Genomic DNA, 17,450 nt, shown 5'->3' with positions numbered 1-17,450 from the left:
GGAATTTCCAGAGAAATTATTTTTGCTGAAGAGGAGAGTGTTACGCTAAATTACACTTATGTACCTGTGGTGAGGGGTGGGGGGAGGGTTAGAGGGAGGGTAAACTGAGAAATGGGGTGGGTCTTAGAATGAGGAAAGAAAACAAATGAAGCTAGGATAGGTAGAAGAGATTAGGTCATGAAGAGACAGCTAGAAGGCAATGTAAAGCATGGGCGGTGAAAGCAGGGAAAAGGCATGTTAGCAGGTGGAGGTGCAGGCCGTAATATTAGTTTCTTCTCCGTTTAGTATGCCACAATATTGTACATGGGCAAAATACGCACTTGACACTACCTGCTTTCCTTCCTCAAGAGATGAACTTTATGCTGTAAAATGAACCCAAATGCCTTCTATGGCTCAACCATTCACTCATTCAAAGCACTATCTGGACACGGGAAATACAGCAATGATAAAATCAATAAATCAAGTGTCTGTACTCTTGAAGCTTACATTTTATTGGAGGGATACAGACACGTAGGAGGCTAGTATAGCCCAAGCGAGCAGTGGCAGGAGATGATGCCGGATAGAGAGTGTGGGGACCACCTGCAGGGTCTTTCAGGCCACAGGAAGGCTTCTGCTCTGAGTGGGATTCTTTAGAGGGTTTCAAGCAGAAGAGTCACAGGGTCTGACATTTTAAAAGCACTACTGTTTTCTGTGCCGGCAGAAGGAGGGGCATTAGTTAGGGGGCTACTGCAATAATCTCAGTTTCTATAGGGAAGGGATGTGAAAGTGATGAGAAGCGATGAGATTCTGAAGGTAAGCCAATAAAGGATTTTAATTAATCCCTTATTAATAAAGGATTTTGCTGAAAATGTAATGCAGATTATGAGAGAAGAAGCAAGGGTGACTCCAAAGATTCTGGCCCGAAGGAGTTGCCATTGACTGAGATGGAGAGATGGGGTGAGTAGAGCTGATTAGGAAGGGAGCTCTGGAGTCCGACTTTAGATACACTAGAGGATAGGATGCCTACTATTCATCCAAGTAGAGATATTAAGTTGGCAACTACATATTTAAGACTAGAGCTGAGGGAAGAGGTCTACAAAGGAGATAAAAATTGAGGGATCATCCACATACAGACGAAAGCTCAAGTGGTGGGACCAGATAAACACTACCCTGTGGTACTCCAGTGACAAAAGATCAGGGAGATAAGAAGGAACTGCAGTGAGCAGTGAGGGGGAGGAGGGAAGAGTGAAGCAGCAGGAAAATCAGTAGAGGGATTTCCTAGAAGCCAACTAAGGTGAAACTCATTGGTAACTTTGACAAGAACTCTTCCAATGGAGTAGTAAGGATGAAAGCCCCATTGGACTGGGTTCAGAGAGAATGGGACCTCAATTAGATAAAGAGAGGAGGGAAGAAAAACGGCTGGAGGCATTAAATATGGACAATTCTTCTGATGAATTTTGCTATAAGGGGAGAAAAGAAATGAGGTTGCAGCTGAAGGAGGAATATAAGGTCAAGGACTTTTTTTTTACATGAAGTTATATATTATTTGCACACTAACGAGAAAAACAATGATATTGTGAGAGAGGGGGTAATGCCGAAGTCATGTCCTTGAATAGGGGAAAGGAGATGGGATCTAATACACCTAAGGATAATTTCCAATGACTTAGCAGTTTCCTTTTCTTCCTGAAATTACATTTCCAGAAATTTCCTAATTCTGAAAAGAGATCTCTCCATACTAAAGCAAACTTTGGCTCACATATAAATGACTGAATCCAAGATGTGTAGCACTGACACTTCAAAAACAATGACTAGAATAAAAAATGTCTAAAGGGGAAAAAATGTCATTTATTTGAAGACTATATGCTATTTTGACAAAATAGATATGCTACTTTTCATCATTTAAGGATCCCTTCTTTCTGTGGGTGTGTACAAACCTTCTAGTTACTTTTTATTGATCTAGTTCAAGGTCTACCAGAGTGTAGAGCTATGCATACCTGGAGGAGCAGACTTCAAGCAGGCTTGAACACTGTTAGAAAGATGGCACACAAGAGAGGAAGCTGATCCACAAGTCATCCAATCTTGCCATAAATACTGAGGAATATGCTGAGGTTGTGAGCAGTTACTCACACCTGCTGGGCAGGCAAGGTCACCATTAAAATAGGGAGGAACCCAGAGGACCCCAGCACCGTCAACAACGTGAGAATGGTTGAACCTGATGGGATCCAGTTCCCAGATGGCATCATCATTGGCAACAGGGCACCTTTATGAGAACTGGAGGCCGGGGAAGCTTGTCCTGCCAATGGGACAAATTCTGCTGGGCCTCCTGCTTTATAGAGCCATTCTCATTTGGTTAAGATCTTCAACTCTCTACTTCCATTAAAGAAACCTGTATCCTTTCCCGTCTCTGTATTACCCTTTTATCAATCACCATCACCCTCCTGACAATCTTACACATAAACATTTTAGATGATGAATACTCTTTATCTCAATAAATATCTTTTCTCACAAATATTAAAATATGTAGTGAGCAGTGCAAACATATGATTTAACAGAGACCACTGTTTAGGACAAAATTAAATTTAAAAAACCAAAATCCATTTAAAGTTGTTTTAAAGAAAAATATTAAATAAATATTACAAGTGCAACACAGATATGGCACAAACCATGACGGTGGTCAATAAAAGCTTGAAATGTGACAGTGGTAATGAAACCAAAAATCACTGATGTGGTGAAGAAAGAAGAAAAGTCATGCATATCTTAAAATCACTTGATCTTAAAGTCCTAAGAAAGCCTGTACCACAGTCTTCCTCGCTCCTGGCCAAAGAAACAAAAGAACCTTTCAAAGCACTGGAACTGTTGAATGAATCATGCAGCAGCCCTGGGGCCAGGATAAGACTCAAAACAAACCATCCTGCAACTGGCAGGAGGTAAGTGGGTAGATTCCCTGGGTAACACTCCTGAAGGGACAGGCAGCCCCAACGAGGTGATTCTGAGGGAAAGAGGTGTGTGAAAGATCTTTGGAGCTTTCAGAGGATAATCATTTCCAACAAGGGGTTCAAGAAATGAGAAAACAAGTTCAGATCAGGGATTCTGATCTCTCCTCCCACAAAGGGAGAGGCAAGAATAGGAAAATAAGGCAAGCAGAGCCCAGTGCTGACTACTTGGCATTTGGATGGTTGGAAAAGCAGGCGTGAGGAAAGAAGTCCCTGACTCGAATAGAAGGGACTCTGCTCTCCCAGTAACCATGGCATCTAAGGAAATGTTGATCCTCTGATATGCAGAAAATAAGGACAGGCCAGCAAAAAAAGGAAAGTGACTTCAAGAACCAGACACACAGAAAGCCAGCCTTAAAATAGGAAGAATGTAAGAGAGGAATATGAGTCAGACCTGTGAAAAGTTAAATTAAGTAAAAAGACTAGAATTCCTCTAATCTGCAGACAGCTTATATCCCAAGGTTCCTTCATAAAGTAGTAAAGTCAAAAAAGACTGATCACATGTCGACAGTGTGGCGTGTGTGACAGGTGAGGCACTGTAGGAGGAGGTGACAGAGAAGAAGAAAGCCCCAGGAACCCACAAACCCAGGCTCTGGGAGAGAATGCTCCCCCGTGGTCGGTCACCACAGAAAGCTTCCGAAGTCATTGGTGGGAACCGGCCAGAAAGCCTCTGCCTCGAGGGTACCTTTTGCCCCATACTTCGTCACTTAATGGCTCAGTCAGGATGCTTTCCAAACTGCTTCATTGTTCTGACTTTTGTTCATGTGTTTTGTTTTGTTTTAATAATCTGTGGGGTTCCTGGGCAGTGTGAATATCTCCAGGTCTTCCAGACAGGTTCCAGGACCATTTTCTTTTCTTTTCTATATTTATTAATATTAAAGTATCCATAGGACACTGTATAAATCAAAAGGACCACAGTGGACTACATTCCAATTTCTTTGTCAAATAGGACCACTCATCTGACAACAGCTTTTGTGCATTAAAAAACACCAAATTGGGGCTTCCCTGGTGGCGCAGTGATTGAGAGTTCGCCTGCCAATGCAGGGGACACGGGTTTGTGCCCTGGTCTGGGAAGATCCCACATGCTGCGGAGCGACTGGGCCCGTGAGCCATGGCCGCTGGGCCTGCGCGTCCGGAGCCTGTGCTCCACAACGGGAGAGGCCACAACAGTGAGAGGCCCGCGTACCGAAAAACAAACAAATAAACAAACAAAAAAAACCCCACCAAATTACCTACAATGGTATAGCTTCCTCCAGCTTTTTCAGTTTCATAATTTATTGCATGATAACAGACTGTTATGATTACTAACTGATAAACAGAAGTCAATATTATGCTTGAATTTCTGTGTTTTGTGCTCAAGTAAAACACTTCCAGTTTACAAAGGAAGAGTTCAGCACTTCTCCACAAAGCATTCTGAAAGAGTTTTATTTTCCCCTCCCCATAATAAAATACAAATTGGATATGTCATTGTATTTCCTCTAACAATGATTTTTTGATGTATTAGAATCACCAGATGAATGCAACTTACATACTGGTAAAGAAGTATCTTACGTTTGCACAGTTGGCACGTTTAAGTTCATCAAACTTATATTTCAGTACCAGCGTTCCTTATGCTTCCTGTCTTTGATCAACAGTCCCTTTAGAAAATAAACTGTAAATAGGACTACAGCTAAAAACAATTTCAAAATGTATAATGTGGGAACTTACCTTAAGAATACGTAAATGCTCATCAAGAATAAAGATACACACACACACACACACACACACATATATATATATATATATACATTGCAGCACTGTTAAGTAAATACAAGAAAAAGAGAGAGAGGGAGAGAGAGAGAGAGAGAGAAGAGAAACCAGATGAAGAATTCCTCAACAGAGAACCAGGTAAATGATGGTAAATCCACAGAATGGAATTCTACACAGCCATTAAAAAGAATGAGATACCTGTATATGCTGATGTGAAAAGCTCTCCCAGACCTCCAGAATATTTTAATAAATGAAAAAGAGCAAGGTACAAAACCATGTATACCGTATGAACCATATGAACCCTTCATATACGGATGGAAATTCAAAATTGTTAATGGTGTTTACCACTGGGGAAAGAGGACTGTAGGAAGGAGACAAGAGACTTTCACTTTTCACTTTTTTATCCTTCTACATTGTTTGAATTTCTCACCAGATTTTGGGGGGTTTCTTTTTGTTTTTTAATTACAAGTTATGTGGTCACAGGAGACATGGACCTTTTTTAAAATTCATCATTTTACTTCATATTACTTAAAGCTAATAAATATTATACACTGAATTTTTCCTTTAATATTCAATAGAGGATGCTAATGAGCCAATGAATTTCAAAACTAGTGATGAATGGAAAGAATCAAGCTTTTTTGTTTGTTTTTAGGGAATTCCCCCATCTTATTATCATTATTTTTTAAATTTATTTATTTTATTTTTGGCTGCGTTGGGTCTTCGTTGCTGCACACGGGCTTTCTCTAGTTGTGGCGACCATTCTCTTCGCCGTGGTGCACGGGCTTCTCATTGCGGTGGCTTCTCTTGTTGCAGAGCACGGGCTCCAGGCACACGGGCTTCAGCAGTTGTGGCACGCAGGCTCAGTAGTGTGGCTTGCAGGCTCTAGAGCACAGGCTCAGTAGTTGTGGCTCACCGGTTTAGTTGCTCTGTGGCATGTGAGATCTTCCTGGACCAGGGCTCAAACCCATGTCCCCTGCATTGGCAAGCGGATTCTTAATCACTGTGCCACCAGGGAAGCCCAAATCAAGCGTTTAAATCTACCTCTCCTATACAAATGGTAACCAAAGGAGTAGATGAAGGAAAGTTTTCTCTTTATAGAAGTATTCCAGCTAACAAATGAAGAAGAAATTTTAAAATTAAAATAGCATTTTGCAACTGCTAATGAATGAATGAATGGATACTGGCATTGATCAATGGCAGCAAACATGACAAAAAGAGAAACAACCAGACATTTCATGCCTCCTGATAGAAGACTACACCACCCACTCACAAAATATTCTTGGCGGGAAAAACCTGAATCTGATCAAGCTTGTCTAGCTCCAACTACCAATTTACAGGAAAGAGAGGAACATGTTGAAAGATACTGCAAGGATGTAATAAGCAAAATCCAGAAAGTGGAAAACTTTAGAGGATAAACAACCACTTTCTGCAACAAATAAATTGCAAAGGAAAAAAGAGAAACGAGGAAAATCTACAGATCAGGGTTTTCCAACAGCAGCACTACTGACATTTAGGATCAGATAATTCTCTCTTGTACGAGCTGCCCTGTGCAGGATGTTTAGCAGCATCCCTGCCCTCTACCTACGACATGCCGGGAACAACCCCACCCCATCCCCCTGCCAAAATAAAAAATGTCTCTAGACATTGCCAAGTGTACCCTGGGAGGCGAAATCCCATCCAGTTGGGAACCACTGCTACAGATTAAGAGACACATCAACTAATCATAATGTGTGGACCTTATTTGGACCTTGATTCAAACTACAATACCAAAATTTACTGTATTTACCATTTACTATACCAAAACAGTAAAAAATATTATGACATTTATGATACAACTGAAAATTTGAATACTGATGATATTACACAATTTTCAGTCATTTTTAGTTGTTTTAAAGGTATTGTAGTTTTTCTTAAAAGAGGCCTTAATAGATATACATGCTGAAATAGTCACAGATATAAAGACACGTCACCAGTTCACTTCAGAATAACACCAAGTGCAAGGGAAATGGGGGCAGGGTTAGATGAAACAAGATTGGTCACGAATGAATTGATAATCACTAAGGTGGAGTGATGGTTATCTAGAAGCTTATTATACTACCCTATTTATTTCTGTTTACGTTTGAAAGTTTCTCAAAAAAACCCACAAAAATTGAAATTAAAGTCAAAACCATCATGGTGGCTAGCAACATTCAGATGAATGACAAACCAACACAGTAAGTGAATCTTCTTTTTTTTTAACATCTTTATTGGAGTATAACTGCTTTACAATAGTGTGTTAGTTTCTGCTTTATAGCAAAGTGAATCAGCTATACATATACGTATATTCCCATATCTCCTCCCTCTTGCATCTCCCTCCCACCCTCCCTATCCCACCCCTCTAGGTGGTCACAAAGCACCGAGCTGCTCTCCCTGTGCTATGCGGCTTCTTCCCACTAGCTAGCTATTTTACATTTGGTAGTGTATATATGTCCATGCCAGTAAGTGAATCTTAACGTTCAACTAGTTTCCATTAACCATCCCATGTATGCTTGCTCAAACACATACAGGGGCTCTCAGAATATATAAACAGATGATTCTAAAAAAAAAAAAAAAGAAAAAAAAGAAAAGAAAGAAAGAAAGAAGGAAGGAAAATGGCCCTCAGCCCCATGAAAAATTGTTCAAACTCACTTGTAATTAGAGATATGCAGATCAAAACATGGATACCATTTGTCACCTATCAGATTGGCAAAGGTTAAAAACATGACAACACATCCTGATGACAAAAATGTGGAGAAAGCTGCACTTTCCTACACTGCTGGTGGGAATGAAAGCTAGTCCAACCATTCTGGAGGGAAATCTGGTAATCCTGACAAAACAATGCACTTAATCTTCTGACCAAGAAATCCCACTTCTAGCAATCTAACCTGAAGATATACCTCCATTAATATGAAAATATATATGCACAAGGTTATTCATTACAGCATTGTTTGTAACTATAAAATATGATAAACAACCTAAATGCCCATACACAAGAAAATGGATGAATAAAACAGGGTACATGCACACAAAGGAGTACCATACAGCTGTTCAAAAGAATAAAGAAGAGTTCTAGGAACTGACATGGAGTGATTTCCAGTGTACACCGTTAAGTAAAAAAAAGCAAAGTGAAGAGTATTTATCGTATGCTACACAGTGTAAAAAAAGTAGATATAAGAAAATACACAAGGATCTGCACATTTGTGGGAAAACGAACAAAAAACTCCACACAGAAAGGATAAACCAGAAACTAAAGAGAGTGATTACTCGTGGGGATCGGGGAGATGGGGGACCGGGACGGGCAGGAGGAGTGAAGAGGGCAAGACACTTCTGAGTATTCCTTTTCATGTAACTTCTGGCTTCTCAGAACCACAGTAATGTTCCACATACCCAAAATATAAACCAACAATTAAAACCAACCAGGACAGAGGAGGAATCCAAAATGCAACGTAAACTGTAACAAATAAACCTGAACTATATTACAAATAAATAACACACTAAAGTAGAAGAAAAGAAGTAAGTTAACTTTAGAAAACGGTTTTCTGCCTAGATACTATAAGGCTAAAAACAAAACAAAAAAACCCCTACACACAAACACTGTAATCTACCTAGCAAGCTGGGCTTCTCAGAAGGGTATGGGTTAGCAATTTGAGAACTACTTTTTATGTATACACCAGGATTGAACAAATAAATATATTGTAGATAATGAGAGCTGCATTTCTGTTAGTCAACAAAGTCATAAGTAAGGAAAGGGGGAAGTTTAAAATGAACCCTGTGGTGTTAGATTAGAATCAAAGGTATCACTATAAAGTTTTATGGTTTTAATACAAATAGACATAAACACAAATACAGGTGTGTGTGCATGTGCGTGATTAGAGTATTTCCTAGCTCTGTCCACTGAGAACGTCTAGAAGCAATGAGCCTACTGAGTGCCAGACCTTGGTTTCTAACAACGATTCTCCAATAAAAGGAACCAGGGCTCACACAAATACATACAAAAATCATATGTCAGACTTCCCTGGTGGTGTAGTGGTTAAGAATCTGCCTGCCAATGCAGGAGACACGGGTCCAAGCCCTGGTCTGGGAAGATCCCACATGCCATGGAGCAACTAAGCCCGTGCGCCACAACTACTGAGCCTGCGCTCTAGAGCCCACGAGCCACAACTACTGAAGTCCACCTGCCTAGAGCCCGTGCTCCGCAACAAGAGAAGCCACCACAAAGAGAAGCCTGCCACTGCAACGAAGAGTAGCCCGGCTCGCCGCAACTGGAGAAAGCCCACGCACAGCAACAAAGATCCAACACAGCCAAAAATAAATAAATTAATTAATTATTTTTTAAAAATCATGTTACCATTTATTCATACCATAATTAAAGGAAAAAGTATAATATTAATATTAATGGAAAAGTAAGAAGGCAATCACTACATTAATAAAATGTAACTTCCAAAAAGAATTAGATGCTTCGTAGCAGCTTCAACATCAGCACTGACCAACTGTTCAAAAACTGTGCAAATTATTGTGGGGTTTCAACTGCTCAAACCAACCAAAGCTTGCTTTATAATCAAATTCCTTTACTTACTCCTGTTCTGTTCTTATTCTTGAGCCCCACGATGTCAGATCATCAAATATAAAGGCATTCATCCCCTTTAGGTGATCAGTAAACTCAATTTCATACCTAAGAACGCAGGATATGACAGCATACCAAGCAGAAATCTGCCCCAAACTGATGGTTTAAAAATTTTTAAAGCTTGATGAGAGAACTGTATGTTAGTGCCACTAAGCATTCTGAGATAAGACTCCATTTCACAACATATTTTAGTTCAAATAGCAAAATTGACTATATATGTAGAATACTATTATAAGTGAAACATATGAAGAAAATACTCATATATTCTCCTATGATAAACTGTCACATCAAAAAAAGATGTTGAGAAACTCAATAAATGGACTTTTTTTTTTTTTTTTTTGCGGTTCGCGGGCCACTCACTGTTGTGGCCTCTCCCGTTGCGGAGCACAGGCTCCGGACGCGCAGGCTCAACGGCCATGGCTCATGGGCCCAGCCGCTCCGCGGCATGTGGGATCTTCCCGGACCGGGGCACGAACCCGTGTCCCCTACATCGGCAGGCGGACTCTCAACCACTGCGCCACCAGGGAAGCCCATAAATGGACTTTTTGTCTCTTACAGGGAGATACATATTCACCTATTAAGTTTATAATACTAAAAGACTTGATCATTAAGCGGAAACGTAGATAAAACAAATTTTAAAAATAATTCCCATCCTTAACATTAAAAAAAATCAAAATACGCTCCAATAAGAAATCCATTATAATAAGGATGAAACAGTTAATTATAAAACTTTTCAAATACTGATTTCATACTCTGTTCCCAAGGCAGTTATGATCATTTTAAACATATTTACGCCATAGAAAATAATTTTAATAAAGGAAAAAAAGGAAGATGTTTACAGATGCATTTCTCTGGAGCTCTGGCACATCTGTTTTACCTGCATCACACCCCTCCCCCACCCCCACCCCACGATAGAGACAGAGATCAGGTCTGGCTCTATGACCTTCTAGCTCTGCAGCCCTGGGAAAGTTACCGACCTCTCAACCCTCAGATTCCTCATCTGTAAAATGGAGATGATAACAACACTTACCCAGCAAGGTTACAGTGAGAGTTAGATGAGTTAATTAATACAGCTAACGCAGTTAGAACAGTGCCTAGGACTTGGTAAAGCATTCAATAAGTGTTCGGCTGAGTACCTGGGACTCTAAGAGTGAGTAGCTGAGAAACTCCTATCCAATAGCATTATTCTAGGTAAAATGCTGCCATCCCCGTAAACCAGGCTCTTCGTTCATTCAAACTTCAGGAATGAAAATTAATATAGGACATTTGTAAATTACCAAAACCACTCAAACATTTAAAATCATCCCTCACCTGGATTATCACAATAGCTTTCTTACTCACCTGCCTGTCACCTTTGCCTCCCCCTCCAATATTTTCTCCATGTAGCAGCCAGAGTGAACCTTTTAAAGGTTAAGTCAGATCGTTTATTCCTCCACTCAAAATATTTGACTATTTGCTCTGAGTGAAATCCGAAATTTTCTAGTGTTCAAATGGCTCCTTCGCAAAGCCTTCCATAATCACACCGTATGATAGTCTTCTACCACCCCCAGTCCTCTCTCTTCTCCTAACTCAATTTTTCTTCACAGCGCTTAGCATTCTTTTGTCATGTATATTTACTCATCTGTCCCGCCTCCCCACCATCCCCACCTCCACAGAATGTGGAGTTACAGCATAGCAAGGACTTTGCTTTGTTCATTGCTATATTCCTAGCACCAAGAACAGCGCCAGGCATACTGCAAACTGGGCCAAAGCCAACATCATACTCGATAAAACACAAGAGGCAGTCCCTTGTGTCCAGAAAAAGAAATGAAATAAAATTACAAAATACTATGTGTCAGCTACTAAAGTGGCAAATTTTTAATTTTTTAAACTTTTTATTTTAATGTTTGAAGTGTTATAAAGCTTTAAAAAAATCTTCAGTGCCCATACAGCTCAGTGAACTTTTCCATCTGTATACACTCATGTAACAACAACCCATGACCAAGATATAGAATATTTCCTGCACCTCAGAAGCTCCCTTGAGCCTCCTCTCAGTAAATACCCCCAGAGAGGTGAGTATCAATACTAGTCTGACTTCTACCCAATTATGCCTGTACTTGAACTTCATATAAGTAGAATCAAACAGTATATGCTTTCATGTCGGTCTTCTTTTGTTCAACCTTATATCCATGGGATTTACCCACGTTGTTGCATACAACAGTAGTGCATTCCTTCTTTATGGCTAAGTAGCATTCCATTTTATGATTATACCACAATTTATATAATTGGCTACTGATGACAGTTAAGTTGCTCCAGTTTGGGGATAATAGGAATAGTGCTGCCATGAATGGGCTTCTGGGTTCATGGGTCTGTCTTTTGGTATCTGCAGAATGGCAACATTTTTGTTTGTTTGGGTTTTTTTGGGGAGGGCTGGGGGGAGGGAGATAATGGTTAATAATACCTTAGTGAGAACCCAGGGAAACGCAAGTAGGCAGTAGGTGAGAGTATAAACTGAAATAACCTTTCTGAAAGACATTCTGGCAATAGGCACAAGAAGCCTAAAAATATCTATGCCCTGTGACTAATAATTCTACTTCAAGGAAATTTCTTATTGAGTATTTACATGGGCCAGATCTTCTTCTAAGTGTTTTACATGTGTTAACTCATTTATTCTAAGGAAACGATTAGAGATGCTCAACAATGGTTTATTCAGAAGGATGTCAATCAACCATCCATCATTAGGAAATAGAAGAAAAACTAGTAAACAAAGTAAAAAACAAGAGGAGAATGATTTTGAAATGTATTGTACTTCCATGAAATGAAACTCTATGCAGCCACCGAAAATGTTTCTCAAAGATCATTAAAGATATAGGAAAGGGCTTCCCTGGTGGCGCAGTGGTTGAGAGTCCGCCTGCCGATGCAGGGGACACGGGTTCGTGCCCCGGTCCGGGAAGATCCCACATGCCGCGGAGCGGCTGAGTCCGTGAGCCATGGCTGCTGAGCCAGCCTGTGCTCCGCAACGGGAGAGGCCACAACAGTAAGATGCCCGCGTACCACAAAAAACAAAACAAAACAAAAGATATAGGAAAAAGTATACATTAATGAACGTTAGGTAACAGTAGAATACATAAAATAAATTCCTTGTTTTATTTTTAAAAAGACATACGTATACCTTAAATGTTAAAATACTGGTAATCATTGGAAGACATGGGTAATTTCATATTCTTGATTCTCTTCTGTACCTCCCAATTTTTCTACAATATGTTACTTTTGCCAATCAAAATGAATATATGACTAACAAGACTAATAAATAAAGGTGTTTACATGATAATGGGGAGACAAAAGACATTATAATACAACTGAATTAGGGCAATGATGCCGTCTTGCATAGGATGATATAAAAGCTCTACGGAAAGACATCTATCCTAGAGATTAGTAGGGGGTAGGGCATTGTCAAGAAAGACCTCCATTGTCTTACTTCCACCAAGGACTCAGAGAGGAAAAACTCCGTCTCTAGGTTGGAAGGAACCTGCCCGGGAAAATCCTGTTAATGCCTCAGCTTGCTGCCCCTAGGGTATCAATTATATGTTGTACCCTGGGCACATGTTCTTCTCCCCCTCACTTACCGAAAAGGCTTAGGCAGACTGAGGGACTGGAATTCCTGAACACCAAGGATGCAGTCAAAGTTCAAAAGCCTCAAACCTGGAGGAAGCTGGTTCCATCTGCCCTCATGCCTGGCTAAAATGCATCAAGGGAGGATCTTCCTTCCCACTAAGGATAAATTAGGGCAAAAACTTTTCGGATTTCCAGATGTCAGAAACTCCAGGCAGAGTTAACCCAAATTTATACCAAAATCTACTGACTCCTTGAGTTTAAAAAATTCTTCTACTCGAAAAAAATAAAAGCACCAAGAAGTTATACAGGAAAGACAATTCTCTGTATCCACCCTCCTACCCTCTCTTTCTCTTCTGCAGATGGACCATCCCTGGAAACCAAAGGAAAGCTGATCACGGGGGTTAAAGTTGTACTTTGGTACTTTAGGGCCAATTCTCACATAAACAAATGACAGTTGTTTAATAATTAATACCTAAGGAACATTTTGCTGTGTTCAACAAAGCATTCATTTTGTGGTACAATAAACAAAGTAAATATTGATTACAGGAAAAACATATGGACCCCAAATTACCAATGTTTCATTAAGAATTAAACTTGCTAATAAACATGGCAGGGCATTATCACGAAATTTTCTAACTTTTGACATCTGAATCACATTAACTTATCAAGGATTGCTGGTCAAAAAAGACCTGGGTTCAAAAAGCACTTTTCAAAGTCACTTCCACAGATACAAAGTCACACAAATCTATGTGACAAAGGAGACCATACTTGTTTTGGCCCTGCTCTCCCTCCTTCACACACACCCTCTTTATTCTCCCTTCAACTTCTCCTATTTACGAATTTGTATTTAAATGTATTAACAAAATTCTCCATAAACTACCTGCAGCTTTTCATGGTTATAGTGTTAATTAAATTAAGATAAATAAAATTGTAGTCAAAAATATATTAACCTATCAAATCTCTACATTGTACCATGGGACAAATTTCTTATGCAGCTAAAATAGTTCTTTGAAAAAAATAAGAATTTACATAATCACCAGGGATTTGGGTTTTATTCTATATGTAACCTAGATTTTTGGATAATCTCTATTCTGGTTCCTATGATGGGAAAAAAGGATGTAGAAATAGAATTGGCAAGACTTGGTATCTTCATATTTCAGTTTTACATACAATCAAAATATAGGCGAAACATCGGTTTCAAGTAATAAAAAAAGAACTTTAGATAATTTATTCTTAATTACAAAGCGGCACATTTGCAATAACATTCCCAGCATATACCAGACTATTGAAAGATTATCTGATATACAAAATAAGGATGCTGTCCTTCTTTTACAGTGACAATTTGTTGTGCTTTTTTTCCCCCTCTGTTGTTGTGCTGTCAGAACTGTGCAACCTGAAAACTGATTAAAACTAGCTGTAGTTGAAAATTAAATAAAACCAACTGTACCTAGCACTAAACACTGACAAGAACGCTGTAATTTAACTGGTTTTCTCTCTCAGGTCCAGTAGAGGGAGACTAAGACATCTGGCCTGGTCGTGTAGCGTTTCTGCAAAATTGGGGAGGGGGGGAGCGGAGGCTGTATTTAAATGTCCTGCTGTCAATCAAAGGACACTTCCTACAATCACAGTCACCATATCTGCTCTTACCCGCGAGCGTACTCTCACCCAGATACGACACGAAACGGTGCTCGGGAAACCTGCATCACCTAAAAGTGACCGCAGGCTTTGCCACAAGACCCAAATAAGGACTTTGGGAGCCCAACCTCAACTAGTTTCTTTGTTTAAATGCCTGCGAATCCCTCCCACGCCGGAGTCAAGAGGCTGTGGCGCCGCCCTTTATTAGCCTCACACTTTGATTACAAAACACACGAGTCGGCGGCTCGGCGGCGGAGGCGGCCCAAGCTCTCACAAACGTCAAACCCGAAACACAGGCGGCGGCCGAGGCAGAGGGCGACACTCGCCGCCCCCGCCACCCGACCCGAAATCCCCACCGTCCGGCGAAAGTTGGCCCGCACCAGGCCCCCGGGCACTGGCCCCGGGCCGCCCGGGTGTCGCCGGCCCCTCGGGCGACGGGAAATTTCACTCTTTGTAAAGTTTGGGCTGCGGCGTGGGGGCGACGCGGGGGGTTGGGGACGAGAGGCTGTCCCTTCGGGCCCCGCTGCCCACTCCATCCGCTTCACCCCCGCCGGGACGGGTTGCGCCGGGGTGGCGGGTGGAGGCCACGACCCGAGCCGCCCCGCCGCCCCGCCCGGGACCCCCGGCCCGAACTTCCGACTGGCATCTTTCAAGTCCCCGAGAGTGCCTCATCTGTTGCTCTGTTTACTCCGCGGAGCCCCGCCGGGCTGGCACTACCGACGCCCCCGTCTCAGCGCCCCGCAGCCGAGGAAGTTTGATAAAGACCGGGGAAGGGGGCGCGACCGCGACCCGCTGGCGGAGGCGAGGGGAAGGAGGGCAATTTCTGGAGACCCCGGGCCGTGGCCAGCCGGTCGCCGCCCGGAAGGAAGGCGCGGCGGCCGGCCGGGCACGGCGGCCGGCCGGGCGGCGACTCCGGGCCGGGAGCCCCGGGCGGGCGGGGCGGCGGCGGGCTGCGGGTGCGGCGAGGGGCGGCGGGCCGGGCCGGCGCTCCGCCCGCCGCCTCCGCCGGCGCCTACCCCGGCCGCGTCCCCTCGCCCCGGTCTCCTCCTGCCAACTTCTCGGCTGGTCCTCTTTGTTCCCGTTTGTTGTGGCGACTCTTCGCCCGGCCGGGCGATCCCACCAGCCCCCGTAGCCCGCCCGGCGCCCGGCGAGCCCGGGGCCCCGCGCGCCCCGCTGCCCGGGCCGGGGGATCGGCGCCGGGGCCCCTCGGCGCTCGGCGCGGCGGCCGGGCGGAGGGCGGCGCGGGCGGCCGGAGCGGCGAAGGCGGCGGTTGGCCGGTGGCCGGCGGCGGCGGCGGGGCTAGAAGGGGCTTATTTACCTGCCGTGGAACCAGTCCTTGCAGATATCGCACTCGATCATGAAGCGGTTCACGTCGTACGGCTGCCGGCACACACAGTACACCGGCGGGGGCGGTGGGGGCGCCGAGGCCCGGCCCGGAGCCGCTACCGACACGGCTGCCGCGGCGGCTCCAGCTGCTGCTCCCGCGGCCACCGCCGCCGCCGCTCCGGCCATCTTTAAAAAACACACACACGCTCGCTCGCTGCTCCGCTCGCCGACTGGAGCGAGCGCAGCCGCCAGCCAGCGCCGCCTCCTGCAGCAGCCGGAGCAGCAGCCGCGGCGGCGGCGGCGGCGGCGGCGGCGGCGGCGGCGGCGGTGCCTCAGTGCGCGCGCGCGCGCGAGGCCACAGCCGGGCGCTGGGTGGCGGGGAGTGGGCCGCGGACGGCGGGCGGCGGCGCGCGCACGACGCGCGCACGACGCGCGAGGTCCCGGCCCGGCTCCTTCCGGCGCTCCGCGCGGGGCCGTGCGTCTCGCGCACGTCGTCCTGCCGCCGGCGCGCGCGCCGCGTTCCTCTCGCGTCAGCCTGGCGGAGGGACAGGCTGAAGGGCACGCGGGGCGGGGGAGGCGGAGGGAGGCAGAGGCTCCCTGAGGACACGCGCGGTGGCGCGGCCCCGGGAGGAGGACAGCGGGCGCGTGCGAACAGCCGGCTCCGGCGTTTCTGAGTGAACGCAGAGGCCGGGGAAGTTCCTGCGCAGTGAAAAGCGGCGCACGCTGCGTCTGTGCTTTGGCTCTCCGAACCGAGGAAATTAGAGCCCCGCCAGGGCCACCTCCCGACCGGGGGAGAATCTTAAATCAATTAGCAGCCGCCCCGCGACCTCCGTGGGTCCGAGCCTAGGATTAACAGCACAGCGAGCAGGTTATGCCCTGCTGTGGGGCAGGAGTGTGCTGGGGAGTCATTCAAACTTCCTAAACGTCCCACCCGAATTCCCACCGACCGGCCAGGAAATTAGTGTTGATGGAACCACTGGTGGGTGAAGGAGGTTGTTCCCAAGAGGAATTCATTTAATGGCTGTGAGCCGAGAGGGACCAGCCTTGAAATGTGGGTGGAGGAAGGACCGGAGAGGAACCCGGCATGTTTATAAACCACGCGACTTAGATGCGAATATTTTCAAGTTCCCAGTTTGGAAGATAAGGATAAAATTCTAAATGACAGTGACACCTCGGAAAAGGACTACTACAAAAACCAGATAATACGGTACTTGGCACATAATTAGGCCACTAATAAAATATATTTGAATGAAAGATGAGATTGATAAGAATAAAAAGAGCTAACACATATCGAATAAAAATAGATTGCCTTGTTATAACTACGCGAATTGGAAGGGATGTTAAGAATTATGGAATCACAGAACATTGTAAATCAACTATACTTCAATATAATTATATATATATACATGCATATATATAGGAATTATGGAATCAGATATTTGTAGCTAAATTTCGCAAGCATTTCTGTCGTTGGTAAAATCCCTATAGCTCTCGTCTCATTCAGCCCCAGGCAGAGAACCACTGATCTAGTC

General features: G+C 44.0%; 1 protein-coding gene across 1 annotated transcript in view; it reads right to left on the bottom strand.

The window, feature by feature from the left end:
* The window catches only part of KDM7A (lysine demethylase 7A), a gene marked incomplete at its 5' end in the record, with an annotated part of 80,795 nt that extends 64,691 nt beyond the window's left edge, over positions 1-16,104 (bottom strand). Inside the window, one exon of the mRNA XM_082661514.1 lies at positions 15,911-16,104. Within this exon, the coding sequence (XP_082517640.1) occupies positions 15,911-16,104 (194 nt within the window). The remainder of the gene's footprint in view (positions 1-15,910) is intronic.
* Positions 16,105-17,450: the final 1,346 nt, after the last annotated feature.

The sequence above is a fragment of the Grampus griseus genome, assembly GCF_964374135.1.
Source record: "Grampus griseus genome assembly, chromosome: 9".
In the NCBI taxonomy this organism is placed as follows: Eukaryota; Metazoa; Chordata; class Mammalia; order Artiodactyla; family Delphinidae; genus Grampus; species Grampus griseus.
This window is presented reverse-complemented; position numbering and strand designations above follow the sequence as displayed.